We start from the raw sequence: 12,391 nt of genomic DNA, 5'->3' as shown, positions 1-12,391 counted from the left end.
CAAGACCACAAACTCAGGTTTGGGGGTCTCACTGTGCCTGCAAATAAAAGCCACCGGTCTTCGCAACTAAAATTAATCTATTTCATTGGGCGAATTTGTATTCATGAATATTCAAATAAACATACACAGCAACCAATACCTGAAATAGTCGACGCGAGAAAGCTTGGTGACTTGACCAACTACAGTTCGTTTGAATTCAAAACTTCAAACGAGCCAATGACGCGAGAGGGGCGTTAATCCGGGAATTTTTGAACAGATGCGTTACTGAAGACAAGTTTTTAACGTTACGCGTTTCATTTTCTCAATCCTTTGGCTAATAAATCTAACATTAACTGTCGTTGTATATAGTTAGATAGTTGTTTACGCATATCGACAACAATGGATGAACACGATGTCGTCCCTAAACTTTCTGGACCAGGTATTTCTTCTTAGCTATCATGTCGAGCTAACAGCTAGTGACTGGCTATAACATAACTGACTTGGGGTGACCATTCGGCTCTATGGCTAAAGATATGCAATTAATATCGGATAGTTGTGTTTTAAACTGATTTTGTCACCGGTCCTGTATCTGCTGAATTTGCTGTCTGATCTAACATGGACATAATGGTAGTCTAGCTAAGTCCTGGCGCATTCTTGCTTACGTAACACGTGTGTATTGTTTAATGTAATGAAAAGTCCCCGATTTGACAACAGCTAACGTTCGTAACATATGCAGCCTGATGTTAGTGAGCTAGTTTACATTCTAAAACATAAAAACCCTCCTGTTGTTACTATTAGTAGCTATCTTGTTAGATCGGTATGGTTAACTAACTAGAATAACAACAATAGAGGAAAAAAAACAACAAAACAGTAACGTTAGTTTGACGTGCAACTTTTCGTTAGGTAGATAACGTAGGTAGCTAATGTCACCATCTGGACAGAGACGCAAAGTGACGTAACGGTAAAGTTAACGTGGAATAGCTAGAATAGGGATTAATACGTGATATGTAAGTCACTATGATCAATATTGTCAATATGTGGCTGAACAAATGCCCTGGTTGCTCCCTTGCCTCCTGGGTCTCTGTACTTGAGACACCAGTTTGCTCTCGTTCGTGGTCGCGAGAGACATAAATATTGCTCAAGATTTAGTACATTCATCATCAGATATCAGTTGAAATAAATAGTATATTATATGACATTCAGGTAAAATTTTCTTTTTATTTACAGAAGTCGTAAATGGTAAAACTATCCAAATTCCTATCATGGTCATTTGTATCTCCGTTAAGGGTAACAGAGTTATAAGAATTAAAATACTTAGTTTGTTTATATTAGAAACGTGATGGCTGTAGAAAAACCACTCAGTCAAGTTTGATGATACATAAAATTGCACTGTGTACACCAGCATAACCTTTGACAGGATCCAGTCAGAAACATAACGAAGTGTGTTCCAAAAACTCCTTTCTCACTGTATATATTGCTTAAAGTGGTTCTGTGATTTGTATTTCACTTTGTGTTTCAAAATGAGCAACACGGTGAGCTGTTAGTGACAGAAGAAACCTTTCAGCAAACTGTTTGCTGCATATGAATTAATGATTTTTTTTTTTTTCGTGATTTTGTTTGTCCTTTTTACAGTCAGGCATGTAATCTTTCAGATGAAGACCGGTAAATTATTTTGGAATCCAGTGAAGACTGATACAAATTGTTTTATAGTCAAGTGCAAATTCAGTACATTCAATATCAGTTATGAGACCAGTTTACGTGAATATTTTCTTTTGTTTCCGTAGAACTGCGCAAGAAGAAATTATTGGAGTACCTGGCAGCAAAGGGCAAGCTGAGACCACCTAACCCAAAGTAAGCAGAACTAGCAAAGACTGGCCAGTCCTGTTCTTGAGAGCTAGATTGTTTCCTGTTTCCAACCCAAGAGCAGCCAATGTTATTCCTGGACAGCCACAGTCCGATCCAAGTATCACACATGCCTTCAAATTGTACTCAGATGTATATGAACATCATGAGATTTCTTCAAACAAAAACGTATAACTTAGCAAATTTATGTGCACATAAATATGAACATTGTGGTTGATATACAGCCCTGTGGAGCACAAATACAGTCCTGTTTCCTCCTAACTATTCCCAGTAACTGTGGATATAGTACAGTTTGTCTGTTTTTAATTGCATTTGTTATATAAGACTCAATCGTGTCTTATCAGAACACACCATAACACATCTACATGCTTTTTAATAATTAGAAACACAGGTTGGGCTATATTAAGTTTCATATGAACTTACTTTTATGCATGATTTTAAGTCTTTATTTTGAAGTATTTTAGGCATATGCATTGAGAATTGCATGCAGCATCAGTGTACTTGGCCATCTGATTAAGCCATATTGAAAGCATTTGTAACTTTCAACTAACACATAGATTGATACTTCTCAAAGCCTGCTGCTTAGATAGCTATTAACAACTAACAGCTGTATTGCCAAAACAACTGTTTACTGCGGCCGTGAAACAGTTGCTACAGGCTCAGTATGTGTACCTCATGTTGGCAGACAACTGTGTTACTTTTGCAATTTTTGCTCTTTATATACACAGATCTTGGCAATAGAGAGCATTACAGTTTATGATGTCACTCGTAATCTTACCGTCAACCACACAGCACACATTACTGGAACAGCTAGAGATGTTAAAAGAGATAGTTACAGCTTATGACCCTATTCTCTTTCTGTGTAACAATTATTCATTGTTTGAAACAACAGTACACAGTGACTCCGATGGCTTGGGTTCAATAACATCTGTTTTATCAGTTGACAATGGCCAGGAGCCAACAGTAGAGGCACAAATTAATCCTGTGGATAGGTGTGTGTAAGTCGACAAAAGTTTATTACTGCTGTCAGGTTCCCTGTGATGCGACAGGCACCTCTGAGTTGATCAGATACTTGCCTCTGTAACGGGTGTAGACTGCGTTGTGTATATTAACTAGATGTTACGTGGGTCAGCGAGCGAGTTTCAAACCTGGGTTCTTGTAGAGGTTGTAGTGATGAGATGAGCCTTATGTGCAGCTGGTGATTTCAAACAGTGCAGTGATGCAGTGGCACCTGTGCTTTGTTAATTTCTGATTAAAATGCATTTCAAAAATCACTGCTCTGTTGGAAGTAGCATCTGGCTGTATGTTTTTAGTTTGAATATAAGTATTGCCCCTTATCCCTAACCTATTTCCTCAGACCCTACCTGCGGGACAACCTCATTAAGCCCCAAACTTCTGTGAAGTCTGTCGCTGTAAGTCCTGCATTTATATATGTTTTGGTGCTAGTGAAGTTTCTGTAGTTTTGGTATGTGTGTGAAGATAAAAATTCTGAATCTGTAAAGAAGGCTTAATCTTTCTTTATACGTACACATGCACACAGGTATGTATATACACTATATGGACAAAAGTATTTGGCTACACCTGTTTTTCAAGGTTTGGGTAAGGCCCCTTATCTCCAGTGAAGGGCAATTTTAATGCTTCAACATACCAAGACATTTTGGACAATGCTATGCTTCCAACTTTGTGGCAACAGTTTGGGGAAGGCCCTTTTCTATTCCAACATGACGGTGCCCCAGTGCACAAAGTAAGGACTACAAAGACATGGTTTGATGAGTTTGGTGTGGAAGAACTTGACTGGCCCGCACAGAGCCCTGACCTCAAACCCCATCGAGCACCTTTGGGATAAACTGGAACAGAGATTGTGAGCCAGGCTTTCTCGTCCAACATCAGTGCCTGACCTCATAAATGCTCTACAGAATGAATGGGCACAAACTCCCACAGAAACACTCCAAAATCTTGTGGAACGCCTTCCAAGAAGAGTGGAAGCTGTTATAGCTGCAAAAGGGGGACCAACTCCATAATAAAGTATATGTATTTGAATACAATGTCATTACAATGTAATGGTCAGGCATCCGAATACTTTTGTCCATATAGTGTACGTGTGTGTAGGCCTATACACAGCAGCATGCATTCGATCTTCTTTTCACTCCTTCTATACATTGCTGTAATGTCATTGTGTGTTTCAGTCTGACGTGGAGAAAGAGAACCAGGGTTTGAGACCCACAAGGGTTAAATGGGCTACAAACAAGCCCCAGCCATTTGCTGGAACTACAAGACGAGTTCTTCAAACTGCTCACCAATTTTCTGCTACCACCAACACTGCCAAAGAATGCAGAAAGAATCCATCTCACTCTGCAGTTACAGCCACCACCTGCCTTCCTACCACCACTCAAGCCAAGATATGCCCCCACCCTGCTGTCCCACGCAAGGCTACAACTGTCACCACTGTCACAGCCAAAATATGCCCCAGGACAGCTCCTCAGGGCAACAATGGCACAAGTGCACCTAACCATGCCAGAACAAAACATGATGCTTCCGTCCAGACTAATAAGTATTCTGATGTCAACATCAGTTCCCAGACTACAGCATGCCTCATCACAGCTGCCCCAGCAAGAACACACCCCAACACCACTACCCAACCCAAAAAATGTTCTAACAGAGTTGCCCGTCCCAGAGAAGGCCCCATTTCTGCTGCCCCAACACGAACACTCCTCAGCAAAGTAGTACCAGCCAAATCAGGGCCTGATAAAGCCACCACAATCAGGGAACATTCCAGTTTAACTGCTCCAACAACAGTAGCCCCCACCAAATCCATTGTCATTGCTCCTACTAAAAGGGACACCAGATCTAACTTCAGCGCTACTGTAACCAAGAAACCCAGCAGTACTCTCCAGAACAAGACTACAGTAGAGACAGGGCAGCATGGACCCATTTTGAACAGTACAGGATCTAAACCTGTGATTAGCAATAAAGAGCCTGTCACAAACAAGTTTAAGATTCATTTACACCGTCGCCAAACTAAAATAATGCAAGGTCCTGCACGGCCTGTGAACCTTGACAAGCAGGCTACCCAGCTAAGGCCCAACCTCAGAGGAGATTCATTCAAGCCGACCCAAGTTGCGACATGCCCCAGAGTTCCTGCTTCTGAGGCTGGCGGTGCAGGGAAGGGGAGGCAAGTGAAGGCACTGGAGAGAGCAGTGCGTCAGGCTATGGCTGATATAAGGAGCAAGGGAAGCCAGTTGGCAGGGACTGGAAATGGCACCATAGGAGTGGGCACAAGTTTGGCAGAAGGGGAGCGAAAGGTCACTGACACTGTGGGGGCAAACCCACAAATTTCCGTTACCGAAGCACATGTGCCTGGTGTGCTGGTGCCAGCCGGCAACTTAACTATTACAGAAGTTCAACCTGAAATGGGACTCCACAGAGACACAGACACGTGTGTGCCACGTGTCCCATTTACAATGCACACGGTCCCCCGTACTGTCAGACACACTAAGCAGGCCTTGGATCCAGAAGACCTGAAGACTCCTGCAAGAGCGACAAGGCCTGGCCCTGGGCTCATTGGCACTGTCCCACCACAGAGCAAGAAGCAGCTGACAACAGCTCAGGAGGAGAGGCTGTGAGTCTTCCTGCATATTTCAGCATTTGGACAAAAACAAATCTAATTCCATCACGCTATTAAGAATATGAAATTTAGATCAAGCTTCTCACAGTCAAAGGGCAGCTGCTCGAACTGCATGCAAATAATAAGTGATAATACAACCTATTGCAGTTCAAAAATGTGGATAGGTATAATGCATCGGAATAATGTTTCTGTTTAGTGAACAAAGCCAGTTGATGGTCACCTTTGATTGTAATAACTGACTGATTATGTATGGAAGATTCCAATCTGCAATGAAAATTGGACTTTTTAATGTTTGTTTTGGAAGATTAATATATCTTTTAGCACCTTTGCCTTCCATTATGTGACTAGCTCTTATAAGCTCTCACTGTTTTACAGACGGAAGCTGCAGGAATGGCGCCAGGCCAAGGGCATTTCATACAAACGGCCACCCATGCCTGTGCGCCAGTGTGTGAAGAAGACTCCAGTCATCCCTGAGCACTACTGGACTAGAATGGAGGAGGAAGAGGAGGCTCACAGTCTGGTCTGCACCATCGACCGGTCCCTCGATGACTGCATTAAGTTGCTGCAGGAGGTACCAGTACTGCCTAGCTTTTGTTTGGCCTCACCTGTTCTTTTGTGGTGGTGGCTGTGGAGCTCAGTGAACCCCCTTGAGGTCGGCATGATAATGTATGTTTGGAAGAAACAGGGCTTATTTTGAGTTGGCTGGCTTCGGTTAAAGCAGTTATACAAATCAGACTTGTTTTATTTCATGATACATGTTAAACCCATTTGCTGCCTAGGGTGACCATAGTCTCAGAAGATCTGAACATGCCCTGGACTGCCCTGGGTGACTTCAGGCAACAAACTTGTGTAGTTCACTTTTTTATATTTTACACCCAATTAAAGATGTGTTACTATGTGAAATTTGAAGTGTATTTTCCCAGTGACAGTGAATACTTTGTATCATTTGTGTTTATGGTAATATCCCTGTTTTACAAGTGTCTAGGGTAGTTTGAGTTGAAAGAGCAATGGCAGTTGTGAAAGAGTTCATATTCATTTGGAGTAGCAAAAGCAACAAGGAATTTCTTATGTTTGCAGAGGATAGTGAGGGGTGAGGGACTGGGAGCTTTAAATGAAGAGATTGACATCAAGGGGTGAGACGAAGGGGCATCCCCCACAGTGGCAGGGCAGGCTGCCTGGCAGTCAGTGACTGGAGAAGAGGTCAGGGCCACAAAGAGTTTGGAGTAGTTCTGACTCCTGGTCAGCTGTGCTCACACTACAGCTTCCAGCACTGAAAAATGAAGCGGTACCATCAGCTTTATCGCCACGCAAAAGCATAGCACTTGTGATTGCGTTCATTATCTTCAAGGAGAGTGCCAACTGCGCCATGCAGGCAGCTGAGTTTTGAGAAAAGGTTGTTGAGGGGCTCTTAGGAAGAACCAGTGTGAGGGAAACATTGCCAGAGTTTGTGAGGGAAATGCCAGAAATACCAGCACATCTTATTGCGGAAACATTTCCTTGGTTAGCACGAGAAATTAAAGCCTGACTGTTCTGGTTTGCTCTCTCATAAAAACACAGCATTCTTGGTGTGGCGCTACAGTGATGTTGATAATAGTAACAATAGTGATACTGTGGAGGTGGAAGATTGTTGAACTGTATATCCTCTGTATTACTTAAAGGAAAATGCTGGACCGGTGGAACTGGAAAATGACTGAGCTCTGTAAAATGTTACAGAAGGGAAAGGATGGATTCCATTCTCAAGTGAACCAAGGGACCAGCATGCTGTTAGCCTACAGTGGCAGAGCAAATTGGCTTTGCTGTGTCGGGGATAGGGGTGGGCATGTCAGCAGGGGTTAATCGTGTCACCATTCACAGACACCCTGCGAGTTGCTTAATGAAGTAAGTGGAGTCACAACAACCCTTAAGTGAATGGCCACTGTGCTATAGTGAGCTGTATGACTTCATTGTCATTAGTGAGCAGTATGAATCCATTTGCTGCATGTGAGTGTAGGAGAGGACTGCATGTGTCTGGCCTCAGTGGTCCAGTGCAACTGAGGTGGCAAGGCGAGCCTGGTACAATATACAATTAAGAGATTCCACAGTAGGGTTACCTAAAGGGAAAAAAGCATAGAAGAAGCATGATACTGAACGATAAGGAACCATTTGATTCATTGCCTTTGTGGTGCCACCTGATTTCCAGCATTTACTAAGATTTTTGTTACTGCCACTTTTATCAGTTCATTGGTGCTTGTCAGAGCACGCTTCCACAGTAATAAGGAGAAGGAGGGCTATGCACTAGGCTTTTACGGTACATTTGTAGGCTTCCAGAAAAACAATTTGTTGTGCTGGATTTGCAAACAAATATTTGAATAACTTGATGACTGATTATTTTCTTCTTTTTTTTCTAACCTACTTTAAAATCTTGGAACCCCCACATCGCAATCACTCACTACTGAACCGTTAAACTGGTAAAGGTGAAAATGTTTGCAATACCTGCATTTGTTCTTTTTTTATTGTTTTCATCTTTTCACCCTTGTGTACCCAACTGCTAGTAAATGGCAGTTGAGCCTCAAGCTCACTCCACTGTGATAACTACTGTATCTGCAGGGCAAAACATATCCAATCCTCCAATACACATGCAAGCCAATGTGACAGCTTTTTACACTTAAAATCCCACAGTGCACCACACGTCAGACAGTATCAGGAGGATGCACCCTCTGTTGGGTGTTTCTGTGGTGTGACGAGTGAAGTATGGCCACATTACCCAACCATGGTTGAATGAAGCTGATTTGTATCACTGCTGTGGTCTCCCAGTCATCATTGGTAGATTGTGTGGCCAGTTTTTAACAAGCACCTTTACTGTCTGAGCCACTAGGGAGCCCCACAATTTCCTTTAAGGGAGTTAAAACAACCTATATTACAGGGTTAACTTTGTTACTTTTTTGAACTGATGTTGAGATTATTTCTGTCAATGAATGTGTCTCTTGACACATTAGATACTTTTGTTTATATAAGTGGTGTCAGCTTGGGTCCACAAAATTGATCTTCAAAAGAAAGGGAAGTGTAAATGAAAGTGTAAGTGCACTTCTGAAATTCCAGACTAGGCTAGCTTTACGTCATAGCCAATGGCACACAGCACAAACAGAAGAATATATTTTCCTCTATTTCTGTGCTTGATCACCTGTCCTGTGCTCAGATAGCTTGTGTTTGTGTGTGTTCCTTAGGGTTGCCCCTCCGAACAGGTGATGGAGGTACTGTCTCGAGTGCCCATAGCAAAGAAGTTTGCAAAGTACTGGATCTGCCAGGCACGACTCATGGAGCGTTCCGGGAACCTGGAGGTGCTCCCGTTATTTGAAGAAGCTGTACGAGTGGTATTGGAGGTAAGTCTCACTGCTGAGTCTTCTCTGGGCACTGTAATCCCATACATGTAGAGTGTTGTTTAACCATTGGCTTCAAATACTTATTTACATCCTTGAAAATATAGGTAATTGACAGCTCAGCTGTACAGTGACAGATTCATTGATTGAGCATCTTAGACACCTTGCTATAATTTAGATGGAGTAACAGGAAATATTAACCAAACCACTTTCACCACTTTATATCTATTACAGGCAGAAAGATTATGATGGCACAGTTTCATTGACATTTTCGAATTTCATTTGACATTTTCATTAAAATGTCAAACATGATATTTAACTTCTACTGATTGGACTCCGTAATATCTGTATTTTAATATCAAGAGAAATTGATTTAAATTTCATCTATTGCCACATCAGATAGCTTTTTAGATGGCTTAGGTGTTTAATCACCATTTTTGAAAATAGTATATAGGCATAAGTAAGAAAGGGACTAGTTACTTTAAAGGACTCAACTGTAGTGAAAGTGTGAAAACCTACTTGGCTTTTAATGCAATGTTAAACAGCTGTTTACTTTTAGTGACTGCTTTTGCACTGCTGAGAATTGTCTGTGCCTTATGGATGTATGGACCATATTATATTGCCAGTCAGCACTCTTGGGGGCCTCTGACTCAAATGAAATTAAAGGCTACTCGTCTTGACTACACCGTAACCTTTATTCCTAAGGCATTCCAAGTGAACTGAATTTTGTGCTCCCTTGCAAAGTAATTAGTACCTGTTAATAACAATTGATGAGGTTCTACACACGAGTACTACACTACAATTTCACTCTAGGATTATGAGTTTTGTCTGGCTTGTGTTTGAGGTTTTTGGGAAATAGGCTGTTCAGTGTGTTTATCAAGAATGTTCAAGAATGTTGGCATGTCATGCAAGCTGTTGAACAATTATATGAGTAACATTACTGTTTTTGTGTCTTGTGCAGCTTTCCCAGGGGTCTTGGAAATTTTCAGGCTGAAAAATGCTTTTGTTCATAGGCATTACTCATATGGTGGTATTTTGATGACTGACACACTTGCCTTAGCTAGCTTAACTTAGCTTGCCTCTTTTTCTCTCTCTCTCATGCAGCCAGTGGATGACCTGCGGGCAGTGGTGTTTGAGATAATGAAGAAAAAGGAAACGGCGCTAGGTGGGGCATCTGAAGGGCTGCAATTCTCTTTTTTTTTTTTCTTTTCATTTTTTAATTACTTTCTTACAAGTGTTTATCAGCTTTTGGCTCCCTACTTCTGTCAGTTGGCTAACATGGAAGGCTTTTAAGAGGCTCTTCCATCCACATTTGATGTTAGTGGTTGCTTGTTCGTCATGTGCCGGAGAATATCTGGAGGATTAGGAGAAATGTGGAAAATGGAAATTTGTCAATGTTTCACATAGTAGCACTATGATTGAATTGAAAAGTCTTCATCTTGTCTTTTGTGTTTGATCTTCAAATGAATTTCAATTTGTACAAGGTGCTGTGGGAAAGGAGGACAGTCTGGGTCAAGAGGCCCAGGAGACGGCTTTATCTACCACCCCCGTAGCCATGAGTGCTATGATCCGTGGGGAGAAGGAGGGCTCATCTGTAGTGAAGTACAAGATCACAGCCACTCCAGGGTACATCTGCACACTCAGACACTCACATATTTAAAGGGCTGAGACAAAATAATGGAAACGCCAAATGAGAGAGTATTTGCATTCTGAAATAACTAAATTGTAATTAAAATGGTTCTACAGGTCAAATAGTTGGTGCCCAAATTGCAGGTGCATCAGTCATAGAAACAGCAACATTATTTAATGTGCCAAGGGGGAACCATGTCATATCATGACAACATAAGCCAAACAAGGAAACACTGCATCAGAAAAGCGGAAATGGTCACAATTTTAAGCTCAGCAGGTGGGGTAGACTAACACTTAGCAGGATAATTCCTAAAAATCACAAAACAATGGCCTCAGAAATTACCACAGAACTTAATCTATACCACCATGACCCCATCTCAAGTCATAAACTTCACAAAGCTGAATTTATGGTTGGGCTGCCATTCATAAACCACTTGGAACCACAGCCATTGTGCAACAACACATAGCCTGGTTTAACACAACACCTCAACTTCTGAGCAGTGGAAGAAAGTACTGTTAAACCTGTATTAAACACAGTGTCTCTAATAAGCGCTGGCTCCTTTTAGTGGTCAGGTATAAAACCATATTTTAGTGAATAAGCGCTGGTCTCTAATAGTAGCTGTGTATCCCCATTGTTCATTTTAATTAATATAAAGTTTAATATTATCAATCTTGAGTGTCACACCTGAATTTGCTCCAATTAGGCAACAGCCGATACAACATGAGTAGTAGTTATGATTAATAATCTTATCTTAGAGCTTTTCATATATCATAAAAAAAAATATTGACAATGAAGGAGATGCGAATCGCAGCCCACGCAATTGCTCTGGCACTTTCCCTTCCCCTTGCAGACGGACATAGGGCAGCGGACCTGTGGCTTGCTCAAAAGTGCAACATTGTATCAGGCTTAAAGCCTATAACAAGCTGAAGAAAATAGAGAGACAAATGATATGTTGCTGCTGGTGTAAAAACATTAGCTGATTCAAATGATCAACTCCTTATGAACTCCTGAAGCTGCTTAATAACAAACTGATCATTTGAATCAGCTGTGTTGGAGCGGGGAGAGATCTAAAACATGCAGGGCAGGGGGCCCTCCAGGAGAGGGTTGAGAAACACTGGTCTAACCTTCCACCAATCAGCAGATCTAAACATCACAGAACCTTTGTAGGAAGGTCTGAAATGTAGAGTGTAGAGCAGATTTCTGCTTTTTCTACAGAGAGATATTTCAGATTTCTCAATCTTTCCAACTGGGGAATTTCTGTCTTGATGAATGGCCCAGAATCCCATAAGAAACGGTTCAAAACTTTTTACATTCCAAGGAGGCTCTTCTGAGGACATGAGGTAGCCCACCTGCTTAGTATTTAACAAATATTCATGTATTGTTGGGTGTTTCCATTATCTTGTCTATCCCCTGTACATTACATAGCACGTTTGCCATCAGGATATGAAATGGTTTGGTTCCTCAAGTGTTCAAATCACATTAAGACCCTCTGAGGCAAAAAAAAAAAAGTCAGACCAGTTGAGACCTTGTCGAGGCAAGACAAGTATAAAAAAAAAAATCACACTAAAATGGATAAAATCGTGAGGAAGAACTATAGATGTTCATCACATTCCCCGACTGGAAATGTCTGACATGCAAGTGCAACATGGTCACTGAGCTGTGATACACAGGGGCTGGTGGAGCCAACAGGAGTCCATGAAACTGGACGGCCAGGAGCTGCGCTTCTTCACTCCAGTGAGGCGCTCTGTGAGAATCGGGAGGTCTGCCACTCGATATCCAGCTGCACTGCAGGAGCACGACCCTTGTGTGGCCTCCTTCCGGGACCTGCTGGCTGAAGAGGAGAGAGAGGCTGGCGCCGACCCAAACCAGAATTCCCCCCTCTACATCTACAGAGCGAATGAGGCTCTGAAGGACCAGGTCCACATCCAGCTTTTTTAG

At 41.9% G+C, this 12,391-nt stretch overlaps 2 protein-coding genes across 2 annotated transcripts; both read left to right on the top strand.

Annotated features, from left to right (window-relative positions):
- Positions 1 to 296: 296 nt before the first annotated feature.
- On the top strand, positions 297 to 5,022 carry LOC118776120 (salivary glue protein Sgs-3-like). The gene is made up of 5 exons (XM_036526215.1): positions 297 to 418; positions 1,764 to 1,830; positions 3,200 to 3,254; positions 4,029 to 4,875; positions 4,976 to 5,022. The coding sequence occupies exons 1-5, from the start codon at positions 379 to 381 to the stop codon at positions 5,020 to 5,022; spliced, it is 1,056 nt and encodes a 351-aa protein (XP_036382108.1). The 5' UTR covers positions 297 to 378.
- An 875-nt stretch (positions 5,023 to 5,897) lies between these two features.
- LOC118776119 (cytoskeleton-associated protein 2-like) lies at positions 5,898 to 12,391 on the top strand. Its single transcript, XM_036526213.1, has 5 exons — positions 5,898 to 6,038; positions 8,671 to 8,826; positions 9,928 to 9,988; positions 10,308 to 10,449; positions 12,124 to 12,391. Exons 1-5 carry the CDS (start codon positions 5,898 to 5,900, stop codon positions 12,389 to 12,391), a joined length of 768 nt encoding a protein of 255 aa, XP_036382106.1.

This window comes from Megalops cyprinoides, chromosome 4 (assembly GCF_013368585.1).
Source record: "Megalops cyprinoides isolate fMegCyp1 chromosome 4, fMegCyp1.pri, whole genome shotgun sequence".
Lineage (NCBI taxonomy): Eukaryota > Metazoa > Chordata > Actinopteri > Elopiformes > Megalopidae > Megalops > Megalops cyprinoides.
Note: the sequence above shows the minus strand (reverse complement) of the source record. Positions and strands in the feature narration are given on the sequence as shown.

Coding starts and splice junctions, on each gene's coding strand:
- LOC118776120 (XM_036526215.1), top strand. CDS start 379: ATGGATGAACACGATGTCGTCCCTAAACTTTCTGGACCAG. Junction 419..1,763: donor CCCTAAACTTTCTGGACCAG/GTATTTCTTCTT, acceptor TTGTTTCCGTAG/AACTGCGCAAGAAGAAATTA. Junction 4,876..4,975: donor CCAAACTAAAATAATGCAAG/GTCCTGCACGGC, acceptor GACATGCCCCAG/AGTTCCTGCTTCTGAGGCTG.
- LOC118776119 (XM_036526213.1), top strand. CDS start 5,898: ATGCCTGTGCGCCAGTGTGTGAAGAAGACTCCAGTCATCCCTGAGCAC. Junction 6,039..8,670: donor GCATTAAGTTGCTGCAGGAG/GTACCAGTACTG, acceptor TGTGTTCCTTAG/GGTTGCCCCTCCGAACAGGT. Junction 9,989..10,307: donor GAAAAAGGAAACGGCGCTAG/GTGGGGCATCTG, acceptor AATTTGTACAAG/GTGCTGTGGGAAAGGAGGAC.